Source organism: Podarcis melisellensis (genome assembly GCF_964234715.1).
Source record: "Podarcis melisellensis genome assembly, chromosome: 3".
Taxonomy (NCBI): domain Eukaryota; kingdom Metazoa; phylum Chordata; class Lepidosauria; order Squamata; family Lacertidae; genus Podarcis; species Podarcis melisellensis.
In genome coordinates, this window is record NC_138530.1 from 102,488,921 (window position 1) to 102,508,927 (window position 20,007).

General features: G+C 44.3%; 2 protein-coding genes across 3 annotated transcripts in view; both read left to right on the forward strand.

Annotated features, from left to right (window-relative positions):
• The window catches only part of HS1BP3 (HCLS1 binding protein 3), a 38,728-nt gene extending 32,573 nt beyond the window's left edge, over nucleotides 1-6,155 (forward strand). The window contains exons 7-8 of one of the 2 annotated variants that reach the window (XR_014166940.1): nucleotides 2,396-3,289; nucleotides 3,992-6,155. Coding sequence is in view for 1 of the 2 variants with exons in the window: in XM_081906463.1 (XP_081762589.1) it covers nucleotides 2,396-2,624 (229 nt within the window). In the remaining variant the exon portion in view is untranslated. Of the gene's footprint in view, nucleotides 1-2,395 lie in introns of both variants that reach the window. The other variant, XM_081906463.1, reaches the window with a different exon arrangement.
• LDAH (lipid droplet associated hydrolase) overlaps nucleotides 1-20,007 on the forward strand; it is a 285,265-nt gene that overhangs the window by 173,369 nt on the left and 91,889 nt on the right. The window lies entirely within an intron of this gene.

The window sequence follows — 20,007 nt, forward strand, 5'->3', positions numbered from 1 at the left end:
TAGTCCTGGCGGCCACTTCTAGTCACGAGTTTGGCAGCCACATTCTGATTTAGTTGTAGTTTCTGAGTCAACTTCAAAGGTAGCCCCATGTAAAACACATTGCAGTAGTCCAAGAGGGAGATAACCAGAGCATGTACCACTCTGACAAGACAGTCTGGGGGCAGGTAGGGTCTCAGCTGGCAGACTAGATGGAGTTGGTAGACAGCCACCCTGGAGCTGTGCCTCCATGGAGAGCTGTGAGTACAAAATGACTCCCAGGCTGCACGTCTGGTCCTTCAGGGGCACAGTTACCCCATTCAGGACCAGGGAGTTCCCCACACCCGCCTACCCCTTGTCTGCTAAAAACATTACTTCCGTCTTGTCAGGATTCAACCTCATCCATCCATTATGCAGAATAGGGAAACTTGTGGTGTAGATTAGAACCACTCTTTCTTTTCCTGATCCCTGAGGTGTGATCCTTTGGTATTTTCTTACGACAAATATAATTGTTTCTTGCTCTCTTTTTAAATGGTGGTGGAGATGCTGAATCTTTGGAACTGGCATGGCAACCAACTTCTTGTTTCTAGCTTATTTGACCTACTTAGAAAGTGCCCATATTTTCCATGCAAACCCAGCTGCTAGTAAACCATTACAGCATTATGACAAGAAGTTCTAACACATGCTTTCCTTTTTTAAACCAAACTTAACATATTTAAATTTAAAAATAGAATGTGGGTTTCTGTGCTCTTTATAAACCTTTAAAATTAAAAATAGACAGCATAAGCCCATGTTTCTTTATAACGCTTATAAACAACGAGATACACTTTTTGTTTCCTTTTCTTAAACTTTTCAGATAGTTACTTTGCCTCCTGTGTTCTACGGAGCGTGCATAAAATATCAGAAAACACTGTTCTCTATTGGCCTGGGTTTGATGTATCTCGTTCTTTCATAGGAGTCACGAGTTGTATGCAAAGTAGTGCTAAGAGCCAGTGTGGTGTAGTGGTTAGGAGCAATAGACTCATAATCTGGTGAACTGGGTTCGATTCCCCGCTCCTCCACATGCAGCTGCTGGGTGACCTTGGGCCAGTCACACTTCTCTGAAGTCTCTCAGCCCCACTCACCTCACAGAGTGTTTGTTGTGGGGGAGGAAGAGAAAGGAGATGGTTAGCCGCTTTGAGACGCCTTAGGGTAGTGAGAAAGCGGGATATCAAATCCAAACTCTTCTTCTTCTTTTTATTGTTCCATCAGTGTAACAGAAAACTTTCCCCCCTCATACCCTTCAATCTGTTCTAGGTGTTCTTCCCAACCCTCTGGAGCAGATTTGGGGAAGGTGGGGGTGGGGAGAGAGGAGAAACAGTGGTGGATTTTGGAGTCTCAAATTACAGCGGCACCCTGCACGTTGCCAAAATTTGGTGCCTCTCGCTTTCCATTCTACATCATTGTTACAGCCAGGGCCTTTTTTCAGCCGGAGCTCACAGCTCTGGAACCTCTCTGCCATTCTAAGAGAACAAAGGAGAAGTTCGTGGTGAGCCCCGGCACCCCTTTTTCTAGGAAAATAGCACTGGTTACAATGCCCCCAAGGCTCTGCACACAGTTTGACCAAACCTAAATCTGTACCTTTGAGAAGGTCCTTTGCACAAGCAGAAATCCTTCTGTGGATAGAATTAGGGCACTGGAAATCACCCAATTTTTTTCCCAGGGTTTACGTGATAAAGTGAAACTTGTATGAAAAGTCTAATGTAGCAGGAGTACTGTTGTTCCACCTGGCCTTTGGCTTGGAATCAACTTGATCCCCTTCCTATCTATCCTTTTTCCTTTCTCCTTCTGTGATGGAACTCCTATTTGGGGACTTCCTTGGCTTTTTTCCAGGCCAATGTAGGACCAGTCTGGATAGTTGGCCTTGGCCTTAGATATGACGTTTTCATCCCCAAAAAGTTTTTGATTTGAGTTTCTACTGAAATGAGGCTGCATTTTAATGTTGTATTTTAATCTTGTTTTTAAGTTGTATTTTAATCAATTGTTTTATACCTGGTGTTAGCCGCCCTGAGCCCGGTCGGGGCTGGGGAGGGCGGGGTATAAATAAAATTTTATACTATTCTAATGATTGTTGAATGTTACTTTTTTGATGTAGGTTGCCTATTTTAAAGTTATGTTTTATTATCACATTTTTGTATTGCATTAGATTGTTATAAGATGTACATTTTTTGTTTCTTCAGCTTGTTAACCGCCTTGAGTATTGTAAGATAGAAAGGCGGTATACAAATAAAAAATGATTTATTACTACTACTACTACTACTACTACTATGTGTTGGTGAGGTTTTGAAGTAGAAGTTTCATCTTTAACCCAAAAATAAATATTCCTTCACCCCCACAATAAGATTTGCTTCACGTCTTTGAACTTGTTCTTCCTCCTCAGAGTGGAAGAGGATTTTGAGAAGATGTGGAAACTAAGCTCCAAGCCCAAGCTACCACCTAAGCCAGCGTTGCCAAAGAAGCCAGCAGTAACTGATGCAAAACCCCCATTCTCCTCAGCCCCCAAAACAAAGCCAACTGAAGTAAAGGCTCAGACCATGGGCGAAGTTGATATCCTCCAGTACATTCAAGAAAACGAATCTACCAGCAGTGAAGAACCAAGCCTGTTCTGAAACACAGACTATGCCAGACTTTTCTTCAGGAAGAACTTCCACCAGCCTTCTGCATCTGGTTGGACAGAGCAGGCTTTGGCCCAGCGCCCTCGGTTGACAGCTTGCCTGCTGGTTCATTATGGCAAAGAGAGCCGATTTGTAAGCAGCAAATCAATGAACGGCTTGTGTGTGTTCTGACTGCAGAGCAGCTGGGATCTGATCAAAGATGCCTTATGTTTGTTTTTTTTCAGGGAGTTTCAAGAGCAAGCCTAGAATTTTGTTGAAAGTGAGAGTGCTATCTCGTTTTGTTTTGTTTTGTACTACAGTTGTAGTTCAAACTGTTGGAATACATTCATGCAACATAATTTGGGGCAAATTGATTATTTGAGAGGTAGAGGGGATAAAGGGAGCGGACTTAGTAAGGTGGTTGGGTAAAGTAAAATAACTTTTTTTTCTTAATTGGAAATAGTTTTAACTGCTTCTCCTTGTCCCTAGAATCAGAGAATTGTAGAGCTGGAAGGTGTCACAAGGGTTATCTAGTCTAACCCTCTGCAATCCAGGAATCTCAGCTAAAGCATCCATGACAGATAGCCATCCAAATTCTGCTAAAAAACCTCCAAGGAAGAAGAGTCCGCAATCTCCCAAGGGAGACCGTTTCACTGTCAAACAGTTCTTAGTGTCAGAAGGTTTTTCCTGATGTGTAGTTGGAATCTCCTTCCTTGTACCTTGAATCCATTGGTTTGAGTCCTACCTCAAGAGCAGGAGAAAACAAGCTTGCTCCTTCTTCCATGTGACAGCCCTTAAGATGTTTGAAGATGGCAGTCAGACTTTCAGGCTAAACATATCCAGCTCCTTCAACTGTTCCTCATATGGCTTGGTTTCCAGGCCCTTGGCCATCTTGGCTGCCCTCCTCTGCTCACATTCCAGCTTGTCAGTATTCTTCTTAAATCGTGGCACCCAGAATTGGACACAGTATTCCAGCTGTGTTCTGACCAAGGCAGAATACAGTAGGACTGACTTCCCTTGATCTGGATGCTATACTTCTGTAGATGCAGCCAGGAATAGCATTAGCTTTTTTTTTGCTGCTGCATCACACTGTTGACTCATGTTAAGCTTGTGGTCCACCAAGACCCCTAGATCCTTTTCACATGTAGAAAGTTAGTAAAGGTAAAGGGACCCCTGACAATTAGGTCCAGTCGTGGCCTACTCTGGGGTTGCGGCGCTCAACTTGCTTTATTGGCTGAGGGAGCCAGCATACAGCTTCCGGGTCATGTGGCCAGCATGACTAAGCCGCTTCTGGCAAAACCAGAGCAGTGCACGGAAACGCCATTTACCTTCCCGCTGGAGTGGTACCTATTTATCTACTTGACAGTTCTTAGTGTCAGAAGGTTTCGCCTGATGTTTAGTTAGAATCTCCTTTCTTGTAACTTGAAGCCATTGGTTCGAGTCCTGGAGCAGAAGAAAACAAGTTTACTCCATCCTCCATTTGACAGCCCTTTAGATATTTGAAGATGGCTCTCGTATCTCCTCCTAGCCTCTTCTTTTGCAGGCTATAAACATACACAGCTCCTTCAACCATTCTTCATGTGGCTTGGTTTCCAGACCTTTAATCATCTTGGTTGAAATATCTCCTTGAAACAACTTTCTAGAAAATATGCCAAAAAACCCCTTCACCCCCTGGATTGATTGGCTACAGGGCACATAGAGCATTTACCCCCAGACCCATATTGCCCCATATTTATGGTATTTATATGTGTAGATGGGACGTGGGTGGTGCCGTGGGTTAAACCACAGAGCCTAGGACTTGCCGATCAGAAGGTTGGCGGTTCGAATCCCCACGACGGGGTGAGCTCCCGTTGCTCGGTCCCTGCTCCTGCCAACCTAGCAGTTTGAAAGCACGTCAAAGTGCAAGTAGATAAATAGGTACCGCTCCAGTGGGAAGGGAAACGGTGTTTCCGTGCGCTGCTCTGGTTCGCCAGAAGCGGCTTAGTTATGCTGGCCACATGACCCGGAAGCTGTACGCCGGCTCCCTCGGCCAATAAAGCGAGATGAGCGTTGCAACCCCAGAGTCGGTCACGACTGGGCCTAATGGTCAGGGGTCCCTTTACCTTTATATGTGTATGGGGTGTCCAAATGCTTCTTCATGAGAAGCACTAGATTTTCTCTTCTGACCATAGTTTGTTGTGGTGTATTGGAGACTATGCTCAATAGCCCCCAGAGTTTCAGGAGCAGCTTGTTACGTAGCAGGAAAAGGGGGGGGGGAATGTGGGAGTTTTGATCATGGCATCTGGTTTTCGTCTCTTCAGCTCCATTCCTAGGGCTAAGGTAGGTGCAGACTTCTTTTTACAAGCTGAAATTTTTGCATTTCTTGCTATCACTTTGGGTGAGGAGAGATTAAGTTGTATATGGAACAGTGTAAGCTAAAAGCCCCGTAAATCCATCTCTGACAACGTTCACGAGCATTTTGTGAGTTTATTTAAAAGCTGCAGCTTTATAGATGTCAAGCCCTTGATATAGATGCCTATGCTGTTTGTAAGAGGGTTAGGAAAAGGAACAGAAATATGACCTGCACCAATGGGTTCAAATTGCAAAAGAAGGGTTATATTTGGACTAAACATTAAGATGAACATAATTATAGGATTTTGAGCAGATGCCACAACTGGGTGGTGGATTTCTTGCAAGACATTCAACTAGATCAGGCATGGAGAATGCTTTGACCTTCCAGATGTTCCCATCAGTCCCAGCAAGCGTTGTCAGTAGCCAGGAAGGATGGGAGTTGTAACTGAACAAGGACCACCTCTTCCCATATGAACCGACCTCGACCCTGCAGTGCTCATCTGAGGCCCTTCTTCATGTGCCTCCACTGTCAGAGGTCTGGAGGGCAGCAACACAAGAACAGGCCATTTCTGTGACGGCTCCCCTCTTGTCAAATGCTCTCCCCAGGGAGGCTCACCTGATGCCTTCACTACATATCTTTAGGTGCCAGAAAAAACCCCATTAATTTTCTCCCAGGCCTTTGGCTAATTAAGCAGTCTATGTGGCCTTTTAAACTGTGTGTGGTAAGGGTTATTGTTTTTCTTTGTTAGTATGTTACATATTTTTGTGTTTTTATGTTGTAAACCAGCCTGTGATCCTTGGATGAAGAGTGGTATTGAAATTTAATTAGCAACAACAACAACCACAACTGGAGAGCCAAAGATTCTGCACACCTGAACGAGATGATTGCTTCCAACTCGATTCTGTATTTTGATAATTCAGTTAGACAGCTGACGAAAGTGCTTTTAAATTGTTTTTCTCTTTTTATATGAACCTATCCTATGTCTTTTTCATTCTCTCTTGGGTAACTGAGGCCCACAAAACAAATATCTCTTGAGGAGAAGTTAAGCCATATCAAGAGACTTGCCAAGCCAGTAAGCTTACCTCTGTTGCCTTTTGAATATACACCAGAATGAATGGAGGGGAAAATATTGAAGCACTTTAAATGAGTTGTGTTTATAATGTATAATGTTCATCATTCTGTTTTGAATAAAAGTATTAAGCACTATGAAAATTGAGATTTGAAAGGCAAATAGCCCCGTAGATCAAATTACCTGTATATGCTATTATATATTATAAGAGCAAATGAGCAGTGCAATTTAGATTGGGTCTGTTAGACTGTTTAGTAACATCTTTCCTCTTTATGCACAGTGCAGTTTGTTTATTTATTTATTCATACATTTGTAAAGCATTAAAGGTAGAAATAGTATGTTTCATGAAGTACAGTACATAATGTTGACACTAAACCGATGTTCTAGAGTAAATAGAAACACTCTTGTGAATACAGATGGGTAAACTAATGCATAGGAACATCTTGATTGCCACAAACAGTTTCTGCTGCTTGTTCATACATACTCCTTAGGTGACCAGACTGAAGCTTGGATCCTGTGGGCCAGTCTATGGCACAGAGTTTGGCCCACCCTCCTGCCTCCTAACCTTGCACTGCCCAGTCTACACCCCAGCTTAGTCAGGCAGAGGCAAACTCGGGCCAAGACACACATGGAACTATGGATTCAGCAAAGATTCCAAGGCAATCCTCCGTTGTAAAATAGCTATTGTCACCTGGGAATTTAAGTTGTACAGCATCAGACTGTCGGTCCACCTAGTTCACTATTGTCTACACCAATCCACCCAAAACTTGGGGTCTCCAGCTGCTTTTGGACTACACCTCCCAACATCCCTAGCTAGCAGGACCAGTAGCCGGGGTGATGGGAAATTTTGTCCAAAAGCAGTTTTTGAAACCCTTGTCTATACTGACAGACAGCTGTTCTACAAGGTTACAGGCCATAGCTGTCAACTGTCCCTTATTTGGCGGGAAACTCCCTTATCCCAGCGCTGTGTCCCGCTGCTGTCCCGGATTGATGATGTCCCTTAAATTTTCTGGGTTTCATCCTCGCCCGGCTCAGGCGAGAAGCAGCGGCTTGGGGTCCTCTGCCTTGAGAGAGCGAGAGAGAGCACGCGCACGAGCTGCCACATCTCTGTCTCTCCCTTTCCCCCCTCAGGTGTGTCATGAGGAGATGGGTGGTGGCGGGTGGGCAGCCCTTCTCTTGCAAGACTTCCGCTGCACTGCCAGGGGAAGCCGGAGGCGGCAGCAGCGGTGGCAGCTGAGGAGGCGGCCTGAGGGAGGAGGAAGAGGAGGGGATGGGGAGGGACGCAGAAGGGCAGCGCCTCAGCGGCCGCAGCGGCACCGCAACCACTTCAAGCCAGGCTCGCGGGCAGTGTGGGCGAGAGTCTCCCTCCCTCCCTCTCTCGGGCAGGGAAGGGCCGATGGAACTCCTTGCGCTGGGATGACAGCAGCCCCGACGTGCTGCTTAGCATCCCCTCCAACCAGTGCAACATCTTAATGTAGCGATTTCCCCCTCTGCATCGCTTTCATAACTCTATTTTTATAGATCATTTGTCCATCCATAGTTCAATTTTTCACTACAAGTTTTCTGTCAATCCTACCAATGTATGTAACTCTTTACAATAGCTTTTCAACTAAATTATAAACTTTCCCCATTCTTTATTAAATAGGTCCTCTTCCTGGTTTCTAATTCTGCCTGTAAGCTTTGCCATCTCGACATCATTCATCAGTTTTGTCTGTCACTACAGTATTTTCTGGTGGGAGTTGTAGACCCTTAGGATCATCTAGTCCAACCCCCTGCAAAACACAGTCAGTCGCAGCCAAAGCAGCATGGCTCCATCAGTGGCGGATTGATGTATAAGCTAAGCAAAATCCCTTATTTTGGCTGCTGATCCCTTATTTTTGAGGCTGCTGGTCCCTTATTTTCAAATCCGTAAGTTGACAGCTATGTTACAGGCACGGGCCCACCCAGCATACACGGAGATGCCAGATGTTGAACCTGGCACTTTCTGCATGCTTGGTTTGCATCCAGACCACTGAAACCAGTGGTTTAACCACTGGTTAGTTGGACAGTGTTAACTTTAAAAGGCACAGGAATCCTATCTTTGTCTGGCAAGCACATGGGCAAAGGAAAACACATGCAGAATGTTTTAGAATATGAAAAGAACAATACTTGTTATCTTTGAAGTGAATGGATCAGATGTATCCACCCAGAAATGCCAAGAGGTCATATCCTGCCCTCTTATTAAGTGAAAAATGCAAAGAGAGAAAAAATTTGCTCCAGAAGCATCACGTAATTGATTCATTGGCTTAGAGCTATCAACGCTGCTGGTGCTGGCTGGGTTTTTGAGAAATAATTAAATGAATCAAAGGTTCCATTTGCTCTCTGACTCTATTGTACTATTCCTTCTGTTTTCCTGAAGGCTCTCCGCTTTTTCTTTTTCAGAGACCCAGGATTCTCCTGTAAAAGAAACCGCTGGGTTTGTTGATACAGTGTGTTTCACCTGGTGTATCCAATTTCTAAATAATTAGCCGTGTTGCGAAACGTGTGTGCTCTGACACGCCAAGTTTGAGAAGAGATCATAATAAGAAAGTGGTGAAGGATCCCATCCAATGTGGTCAGCGAGGCTTAAATCCACAGTTACACATCAACTGAAAGCTGGCAATGGATTATTAGTATGTGCCTCAAAAACACAGCATCCCTACAAAGCTGGCAAGAAATGAACTGGCTAACGTTTGTTTTTATTAGCTAGGACATCAAACTAGATTAAGTTTGTTGTTGTCCTAGTTAACAAATGTTCAGGATATTCTCTGTGCGTGACTGTGTTTCCTGCTTCTTGGAAGTAGGGAATTGCAAGCCGGATTTGGAGAATATTGTTTCCTTGGAAGACTAGATGATTGAAGACTTGTATATGTTTTTTGTAAATCTACAGGTAGGGTACATAGGAACAGGGCCATCTTTACCCAGGGTACAAGGAGTGTGGGGCACCCCAGCACCAAATTCTGGGGGCCACCAAATGCTAAAGACAGCCCTGGAGGCTGTAGTTGGACATCCCCCTCCCTAGGAACTTTTAGAGGGGAGATCTGTTCACTGTGGATGGATGCAGGGAAGGCGTGCAAGCCCAGGTAAGGGCACAGAGGTCCCAGTGCTGTGGGTGCAGCACGGTGGCTAGTCCGCCTCCACCCAGCACTGCGGGCAGAGCTTTTCCTTTCCGCACCCCACCCATTTCCTTTCCTTTCTGCGCTTCTCCTCCTGTGCCGTCGGGCACCCTGCCTAGCCCTACCCAGATCCGTCCCATCCCGCAGCAGTACCCTCATCCTCCCGCAGCAGCGGAGCTCGGGAGGGAGCGGAGCGGTGGCAGCAGGCCAAGCACCCTCCCTCCCTCTCACGTCGACCATTTCCTTGCCACACTTCTCCCACGCCTTTGGGTGCCCTGCGTAGGTTCTGTTTCTCCAAAATTAATTCTGAGTCATGCATTCGAGCCCTGTGTTGGGCAAAATATTTCGGCATTGGGATAGATAACCATTGTGGTCCCTCCTAAATCTACAAATCTATGATTCTATGAAAGGCAGTAAATTTTGCCTCAAGCTTTTTTTCTGACCAAACTACCATGATGGGTCATTATTGACTGTTCGGAAACAGCCTTTCTTCACCATCAAGAATCATACTATGCAAGAATCTAGAGGAATAAAGCCCCCAACCTATCTCTTTGTTTTGCACAACGGGCTAGCACCACACTGACACATCATTAAGGACTGCACAAATTAGGCCATTAATTCATTCTCAAGTAGCAGGAGAAGCATCATTGAAATAAGTGGCATGTGCAGTGTTAGAGTTCTCTGAAGAGTGGAGCAAATATGTATTATTCCCAGTACTGGGATAGGATTGGGAAGCAGAGTGGCAGGCTGGCATAGAACAGGGACAGCCAACACGGTGCCCTCAAGACACTGTGACATACAACTCCCACCAGCCCCAGGCAGCATGCTCAATTTGCAGGAATTAGAGGAATTGTAATCCAAAAGACCCAGAGGTCACCATGCTCTCTACCCCTGCTATAGAAGAAACAGCTGTTGTATTTTAAACTAAATCCCCATTGCAGTTTCAGATTAAAGGTGAGTCTTCGATTTTAAAAAGTTGAAGGCCCTTGATCTACAGCAGGGTTTCCCAAACTTGGGTCTCCAGTTCTTTTTGGACTACAATTCCCATCATCCCTGGCCACCGGTCCTGCTTGCTAGGGATGATGGGAAATGTAGTCCAAAAACTGCTGGAAACCCAAGTTTGGGAAACCCTAATCTACAGCCAAGGGATGCGGGTGGCACTGTGGGTTAAACCACAGAGCCTAGGACTTGCCAATCAGAAGGTCGGCGGTTCGAATCCCCGCAACGGGGTGAGCTCCCATTGCTTGGTCCCTGCTCCTGCCAACCTAGCAGTTTGAAAACAGGTCAAAGTGCAAGTAGATAAATAGGTACCGCTCCAGCGGGAAGGTAAATGGCGTTTCCGTGTGCTGCTCTGGTTCGCCAGAAGCGGCTTTGTCATGCTGGCCACATGACCCGGAAGCTGTACACCAGCTCCCTCGGCCAGTAAAGCGAGATGAGCGCCGCAACCCCAGAGTTGGTCACGACTGGACCTAATGGCCAGGGGTCCCTTTACCTTTACTAATCTACAGCCACAGATCAAAGATTGAAAGAATAGTGGAGACAGCAACCCCGATAACTGAGTGTTTTGAGTAAAGATGTAAAATCCTGATAATGAATGTTGTCAGACAATAATTCAGTGTTATGAAATACTTAGCCATAAGCCATGATTTAAAATTTGTGACCAGACTCTTTGTAAACAGAGCCGTGCTAACAATGAGAAGTAGACTCCTCTAGGTCACTGTGGCAAATCTAATTGTTATCCATGGAATGTTTTAGAAATGCTATCTTACCACATGTTTGCAGGCATGTTCCAACACACTTTCCAGTCGTAGTCTAATACAAATCCTGCCTTCTTAGCTTGTTTATCAGCTAGGGGTACCATGTAATTTCCCTGTTTACTATGTTGCAATGTCTGGATGTAAGATAATGCATCTCATCGTCAGTGAAGTGTTGCCTAGCGTGGGCCATGTTGATGCGCTCAGAGATGACAACCTCAGATTTGATCCGGTAATCAAAGTCAGAAGGATGTCTGTTGAGAAGGATACAGTTCTCTTCCAAATGAGCATTTGCAAAAGGCATTTCTTTCCCCTCCCAATTATATTCCATTAAGTTTCAATATTTTTAACAATCAAAATACAATCACATCTTTTCTTTTTGTCACCTTGCCACCCCATTTTCAAAGGAGTTGTTATTTCTCCCCTTCTGCTATCTTTTATCTATTAAATCAGAATCACAATATTATAATCTAATTATTTCTGTTGTTCATGGCTCAAAACCTGCTCACGAGTTCATCATACTGTAATATTTCTTTAAGTATTCCGAAAAAGGCATCCTTTCTTCCATAAAACACTCATCATTAGATCCTCTTAATTTTGCTGTTAATTTTGCCAGTTCTGCATAGTCCATTATCCATTCATCTTTGGTAGGAACTTCTTCCTTCCATTTCTGTTCATATACAATCCTAGCTGCTGCATAACATAAACAACTTTAACATATTTAGGGGGATTTCTGACCCTATAATCCTTAATAAAAACACTTCAGGGTTTGCTAGTTTGTTTTTTTGGTATACTCATTTTAAACATCTTTTTTTTTATCTCATCATATATCATTTCCCAAAATACCCTTGCATACTTACGATCCACCACCTATGAAATGTGGCAGAGCATTGGACTGCAAAAGGCTTTTCTAATAAGCACAGATTTGTCAAAACAATTGTTGAAATGTCAATACAGTGGTATCTCGGGTTAAGTACTTAATTTGTTCCGTAGGTCCGTTCTTAACCTGAAACTGTTCTTAACCTGAAGCACCACTTTAGCTAATGGGGCCTCCTGCTGCCACCGCGCCGCTGGAGCACGATTTCTGTTCTTATCCTGAAGCAAAGTTCTTAACCTGAAGCACTATTTCTGGGTTAGCGGAGTCTGTAACCTGAAGCGTATATAACCCGAGGTACCACTGTACTACAAACCCGACAGAGTCAAAAGACCTAGGACTGCAACTCCCATCGCTATGTTGGCTGGGACTGATGGGAGTTGGAGTCTACAGCCTTTGGAAGATTGTCAAAGGCTGGAATATTCCATGTGTGGAATCTTGACTGTGGAGTTCAGGCTCCACATAGGCATTTTTGGCATTAACTGGTTGAGGCCGTAGCTCAGTGCCAGAACACTTGCTCCAGATGTTATCAGGATCCAGCATGGTTCAGGATGATGGAACATCTACTCCACCAACATCTGGAGGACCACAGATCCCCCACCCCATTCCATGCTTCCTTTAATGATTTGTTACAGCAGAATTGTTTGTGGCTGCTGGCGATAGCAAAGACTGTAACTGTTTTAAAAGTCCTTTCATCTAGGCACCTGCTGCTTTCAATTCATGCCAAACAATCCCCAGCTGAGTTCATGTGGGCAAGTTTCGAATGCTTGTTCCCCATGGAAGAAGCAACATGATCTTTCTACCAGCAGCTGTTGTGGCAGACCAATGCTGCTGGACAGTTCTGAGCACACTTGTGTTATGATGCCTTCAGACTCGGACATCTCACACTCACTGTTTCATTGACTGGGTTTTATCCAAGTTTAGGCCTTCGTGCTGGTTAGGAGCCTACAGAGCTCTCCCTGAGACTTTCCCCTGAGGTGAAAGACTAAGCTGGAAGGGCATATAGGAAGGACTGTGGCTCTGTGACTACAGTTCAAGGTCTCAGCTTCCATCCCCAGCAACTCTAGGTAGGGCTTTGAAAGACTCCTGTCTGAAACCCCAGAGAGCACAGAGCAAGAGAAGACACAAATAAGAAGAAGAAACAAGAAATAGTACCCATGTAGAAAACAGAACAACAACAAAGATACAGTGGTACCTCAGGTTAAGAACTTAATTAGTTCTGGAGGTCCGTTCTTAACCTGAAACTGTTCTTGTTATGTACTGAAGTTCTCACCCTGGGCCAGCAGGGAGATACTGTAGATAGCTATGCAAATAAGGGATCGAAAGTGACGTTCAGTGATTGGATAGTTTTAGAAAATTGTTACAGTTACATTGTACTGGAGCTCTATATAAGCAGGCTGACTGAACCCATCAGTTCATTTCTGTCCTGGCCTGTGAATAAACAAGAGCTGTTTGAAGAATCGCTGTGTTGTCTGATATGTTCACCCACAACTTAACAGTTCTTAACCTGAGGTACCACTTTAGCTAATGGGGCCGCCCATTGCCACCACGCCGCTGCACGATTTCTATTCTCATCCTGAAGCAAAGTTCTTAACCCAATGTACTATTAGCGGAGTTAGCGGAGTTAGCGGAGTCTGTAACCTGAAGCGTCTGTAACCCAAGGTACCACTGTATGTTACAAAAGGGGGGGGGGACTTGTTGTACTTAACCAGACCTTAATCTACTATAGGTCTACGTGTTTTTCTTAGATCAAACTTTTCAATCCATTCCTGATTTAAAGAGTGAACTCTACCTTCCTCCCATACCAGGCCAGCAGGACTCCAGCAATGCAGACATTGCCCAAGTATTAGCAGGGAACACTTTGAATGACAAGCAAGTTGTTGGTGGAAGAAGATCTCGGAGGACTGGTGCCAGTAACACCGGACTGGCATTCTGAGAGAATGTTTGGATAGCTTTTGATATCTTTGCTGCCAGGCCTCCCAAATAAACTAGAGTTGGCAGCAGGAATTTGGGGGCAGATGAAGAAATGTAGTTTCAGGCGGAGAGTGGAATGGAAAGACGTCAGGCTTTGGTGTCTGGTATCAAAGGAGCATACTATCACCTCCTGGGTGAAATCTTTTGCGGGCCCAGAGCCATCTCATGGTATGCCTGACACTTCAACACAAGGATGGGTAGTATGAGTCATGGCATGAGCTAGGATCCTTCCAGTTCTCAACCTGATTTCCGAAAATGGACAATAGCAGAAGCTTCAGGGGGGAAAGTGTCATGAGAAAATATGGGAGCAGTTGTCTTACTCCACCCTCTCTGGTGTCCTTGGGTGCTCTAAGGATGGGAAATAAATACTTTTTAAAGGATTGGGGATATTTTCTTCTTCATGGTCCAGAATGGAGGAACCAAACATTGTAGTAAACAGAAGAGGTTCCATGAAATACTTTGGCTATTTGTATTTATTTTTTCTGGCTATTGTCCCTGGCAAATCACTATTCCCATAGGGTATTTGGGGGATATTTTGAAGAGGGCAATCCCTATCATTAGGTATAGTAAGGCAGCTGCCTCAGGTGGAAGATTCTGAATAGTGGGTGTGACAAGCATTCTTCTAACCAGTGCTTTTTTCTAAAAATATATATTTAGGGGTACTCTCATTTTCCTACTCATATTGAAATACTGTCCCTCAATGAGGCCAAACTTAGATTCACAAAATATTTTGGGGTATGTGTTTACCCTGTTTACCCCCAGAAAAGAAGCACTGCTTCTAACTACCAGTTCCTGGGAATTAAATAGAAATTGAATTATTGTCATAACTCCGCACAACCATTTTTTGACAAAAGTCATGCCTCTGAGATAATAGTAGCCATTTCTTATAGATTCTGTCATGCTGAACAAGAATATGACAGCAAGGAAGCAAAACTGGCTACCGTTTCTTATAGATCCGCAGTAGATTATTATTTTCAATTTTTTTATCGAATAGTGTTATATTTATAAATTTGTTGTAAATTTGATCAATTTTAAAAGCAAACACAAGGCAAACCTATCCATGTCTACTCAGATGTAAGCCCCATGAGTTCAATGGGACTTGCTCCTAGGTAAACGGACATGAAACTGCTTCCAAAAGATGGTAGGCTCTTGCAACTTTTTCTCACAGAGAGCAATTTGATGTATTGTTCCCAGAAAATAAGTTAGGACTTGACTATTTAAATTACAAGCTCCTCTAATGAATGTGCGAGCTTCTAAGCTTTATAGACCTTTAAATTATAGCGCTGCCTTTTTGTCAGTCTGGAAAATTGGGTGAACTAAGCACTTTCATGTGTCTCCTTTCTCATCTAAAAGAAGCCAATTCACACTGATCACACTAAGTTTCGCTGAACTCTGGCATAGCTTGTCTTCTCCCCTCTTTACTTTACACTTATTTTATTTTTGTTGTTTGGCAAAAGGTATGTACTGCTTAGTCAATGAAAAACAAACAAACCTCTAAGTGGCTTGCAAACAACAACCTAAATAGTAATTAGAAATACTAATACAAGCAAAGGACGCGGGTGGTGCTGTGGTCTAAACCACTGAGCCTCTTGGGCTTGCCGATCAGAAGGTCGGCAGTTCGAATCCCCGCAACAGGGTGAGCTCCCATTGCTCAGTCCCAGCTCCTGTCAACCTAGCAGTTCGAAAGCACCCGCAAAAAGTGCAAGTAGATAAACAGGTACCGCTCGGGCAGGAAGGTAAATGGCGTTTCCATGGGCTGCTCTGGTTTTGGTGTTCTGTTATGCCAGAAGTGGCTTAAACATGCTGGCCACCTGACCTGGAAAAACTGTCTGCAGATAAACGCCGGCTCCCCTGTAAAGCAAGATGAACGCTGCAACCCCAGAGTTTTCTGTGACTGGATTTAACTGTCAGGGGGTCCTTTACCTTTAATAAAAGCAAACATGAAAACATTTCTGGCATCTGTACTTGGTAGGTGCTGCGAAAGCTCCCTGTTTAGGACCTTGGAGAGCAATTTCTAATCAAAATAGGCAAAACAAGGCCAGGTGAGCAAAATGTCCTGACTTGGTACAGAGACCCTTCCCATCTTCCTATTTATCACCTTAAGCCACAAATCCTAGAGCAGATGCAGGCATTTTGGCTGCGGAAATCCTCGCCTATTTCATAAAGCTTTTTGTTGTCCCTGTCACCGAATGCAGGTGGAGCTCTTGTAACACTAATAACTGTTCATACTGTCCGTGGCGAAAAGGGGGTTAAACAACAGTCTGGAATGGAAAGGACTCCTGGTGTTACAGCACTGTTACAAATGCCAGCAAACTAGATTCAGAATCAGACCTGCGTCTCCCTGTTCCCCACCCCAAACAGGTTTACAAAAATAATTGTTCAGCTTGGAATGTTTGCTAATGGAGGTTGGCATCAGACGTCTGAACTGGAGCAACACCCTGCTGGTATTAACCAAAAGGAAGACATAACTGTCTTACCGTCTTACTGTGTTTTCATTTGTTGGAAGCCACCCAGAGTTTCTGGGGCAACCCAGTCAGATGGACTGCAGACAAACAAAGAAACAACTTATGTTTACCATCACCTTATGATATTGCTAATCAAGTCAGTAGAGGGAACAGAATGTCCCATTGCTGCTTCAATGTATAGTTGCGAAAAACAACAACAAATTTTCAGTGCATATGGGTGTCATGTGTATTCTAATTTGTATTATGGGGTGTGTGTATATAACTGGACGGTGATTACCCAAAGTAAAATAAGATGGTACAGCAATGCAGCAGTGAAGGAGATTAGGTGGGAGTTAGTTTGCAAAATTGTTATATGCAAACCCTGGTTTGTAGCTAGGTATATGCACCTGGAAGCATTCAAAATCAGTTTCAGTGAGCAGCTCCTAGACCAGGGGTCAGCAAACTTTTTCAGCAGGGGGCCGGCCCACTGTCCCTCAGACCTTGTGGGGGGCCGGACTATATTTTGGAAAAAAATATGAACGAATTCCTATGCCCCACAAATAACCCAGAGACGCATTTTAAATCAAAGGACACGTTCTACTCATGTAAAAACATGCTGATTCCCGGACCATCCACAGGCCAGATTTAGAAGGCGATTGGGCCAGATCCAGCCCCTGGACCTTAGTTTGCCTACCCATGTCCTAGACTATCAAATATGTGATTTGCATCTTATGCTGATGCCACCTCCAGCCCATGAGAGGCCCCCTTCCACAAACCAGTAACTTTTCAGGAAGGCAATTTCAATGTCTCCTTGCACTTGTCAAGGAGCAAAACTGTTTAATGAAAGGAAAGGGTCAGCTTTGAATTGCCCAAAGGGAGGCTGGGAACAGAGTCGGAGCTAGCTGCTCTGGCACCTGGAGCTGTGCACTTGGGGGCGGGGCTAGCCACTCGTGGGGGCACTGCCAGCAGCAAGTGGTGAGCGTCCCAGGGGGGCAGCGGCGTGATGTCACCCCCCTCAGGGATGACACCCGGGGTGGACCGCACCCACCGCACGCCGTTCCTCCGCCACTGGCTGGGAAGAAGCATCATAACTTAACTTGTTAATGGAATATGCCAAAATGGCAAAATTAACTGGAAAGCTCAGGAATCAAGATGACAAGAAATTCAGAAAGGAATGGGAAATGTTTCTTGTACATATGCAAAAGTGTTGTAAACAAGTTAACACATTGGCAGGATATAAAGAACACTTGTAATTTTAGAGACGTAATAAGGAAACTTGGGTGAATTTTTTGGGGGAATAGTAACAATATGCAGTTGAAAAGAAAAATTAAGGAACCAGGGGTGGGAGGAGGGAAGTCACGGGGTTCAGAGAATCCCTATTTTTGGATTTGAAATTGTTTTGGCATATAGTTGTTTGTGTGTGTTTGTTACTCTTGTCTGCCTGTTATGGTGATTTTCACTTTTGTATGGTTGGAAGAAAATCTAATAATATATATATATATATTTAAAAAATATAGGGTTGCCATATTCCCAAAAGTTGAGCTTTTTTGAGGAGGGGGCATGTCAAAGAAATTTCATAGCATTTTTTTATTTTTAAAAAAATTGCCCTTCTTGCCATACGACGGTACGTATGACAGCCCTATCATAACTGGGACAGCCTTATTTCAACAATCATGGCGGTCATCAATATAAGCAAAGACAATCAGGGACTTGGGGATGTTGCTATAGCAAAATAGCCTCAGGGTTAGCAAATAAGGGTTTGCAAGACCCTCTGGACCAATAACCACATGGCATACAGGCATTTGCAAGCATGCATATTTAACAGGAACTTAGTTGGTTGCATCTGTCTTTGGAATATTGTTGCCACCTGATTACTGTAAATAGGGCTGTCCCCATAGAATAGGACTGTCTCCCCACAGGCTGTTCTGAGGGCTATTCCAATCCCCATTGAACTAATTTTAGGGGTGTGGGGTACATGGGGGGAGGAGAGAGAGGAAGCCATGATGTGCAAATGACAGAAGAAAGGCGGGGTATAAATGCAAGACCAACAAATGAATAAAAATAAATATATACATTTGTGGTTGCCACTTTGAGGTCCTACCCTCCAACATTTCTCTGATGAAAACAGAGGAAAAGTCTGAAGGAAAAGCTGGACATTCTGAGATTAAACTGAAATGGCTTCTGTAAATCCAGGGCTGTCCCTGGAAAATAGGTGTGCTTGGAGGGTTTGGGAGGTGAATTTATTAACAAGTAACCAGTATAAGGGACGTGGGTGGCACTGTGGGTTAAACCACAGAGCCTAGGACTTGCCGATCAGAAGGTCAGCGGTTCGAATCCCCGCGATGGGGTGAGCTCCCGTTGCTTGGTCCCTGCTCCTGCCAACCTAGCAGTTCCAAAGCACGTCAAAGTGCAAGTAGATAAATATGTACCACTCCGGCAGGAAGGTAAATGGCGTTTCCGTGCGCTGCTCTGGCTACATGACCCGGAAGCTGTACGCCAGCTCCCTCAGCTAATAAAGCGAGATGAGTGCCGCAACCCCAGAGTCGGTCACAACTGGACCTAATGGTCAGGGGTCCCTTTACCTTTAACCAGTATAAAGACCAGTTCTAGGGTACCTTACCTTACGAGAACACGGGCCTTCATTTAAATTGTAAACTTTGCCAGGAATTGACCTCAGTGGAATGTAACCACAAGGAAGAGTATGGCGAGTCTGTGTGCTAATTGTAATCTAGAAAGTAGTTATGGAGTTTAATTTAAACAACCTTTGGGTGGGTAGGTGGGGGGAAACTCCAGGGAATGATTTTGTTGTGTCTCCATGGCAGCTGCTTCTCCAAATTTCAACTGTTTGGGGGATGTTTGCAATCTACACAGGCCAGCTCCGGATAGCTGGATTTAATTACTGCACATCATTAGCGAACAGCAATTTAGATCTGTCCTGATAAGAGTATGAAATGCAAGCAAGTATGAAAATTTGCGGAGGGGGTGGGAAGAAGCTTTATTTATAGGCATATTAACAGGAAGCCATATTGTCAGTGCAAGATTACACTGCAAAGATCTGTCAGCCACCCCACCCTCTTCCATTTCATTTTGCAGAAAATGTATAAACTTCTGCCTGGAGAATCAACACTACATCATTCCTGTCTCCTTGGGAATGGAAAAAAAGCCAGTAATTTGCTTGGTGTTCTTCTAAGGAGATGATACATTAGCTGATGGTCATTGCTAATGGGTAGGGGCTTTTTTGCGAGTTAGCTGTAGGGGGAGAAGTAGCAGAAATAAGGCTATTTCTCACACAGTAAGTGGGCGGCCAAGGCTTCCTTCTAAAATTTATGACCTGCTGAGCCATCTATTGACAGCTGCTCAGCAATCTCAGTTAGCAAATTTGCATTCCCAGGCATGCACCAAAGCCAGGGAAATGTGGGTCATCATATATTACCAGTGAATTGCCTTCAGCCTAAACAGAAAGGCTTCAGGCCTCAAGCCTGCCAGGACTTCATGAAGATTTTTGACCTGGAATCCCAACCATTTATTCATCAGGTATAAAGGAAGGGGAAGTGGTTCATTCTGGCCTCTGATTGTGGAGATGAAAAGACTTGGTGCACTCAGAAGAGGATGCCCTGGTTCAAATTATGGTCTGGCTGTAGAAAAAGGTTCCTTTCTCATCATCAAACTTATTACATTTATGTCTCCATCTTTCCTCCAAGAAGCTGAAATATACGGTTCCACCCACCTCGATTTTGTCTTCACAACAGACTTGTGAGGTAAGTTAGGCTGAAAGGTCATGACTGGCCCAAGATCATCCAGTGAGCTTCAGAGCTGA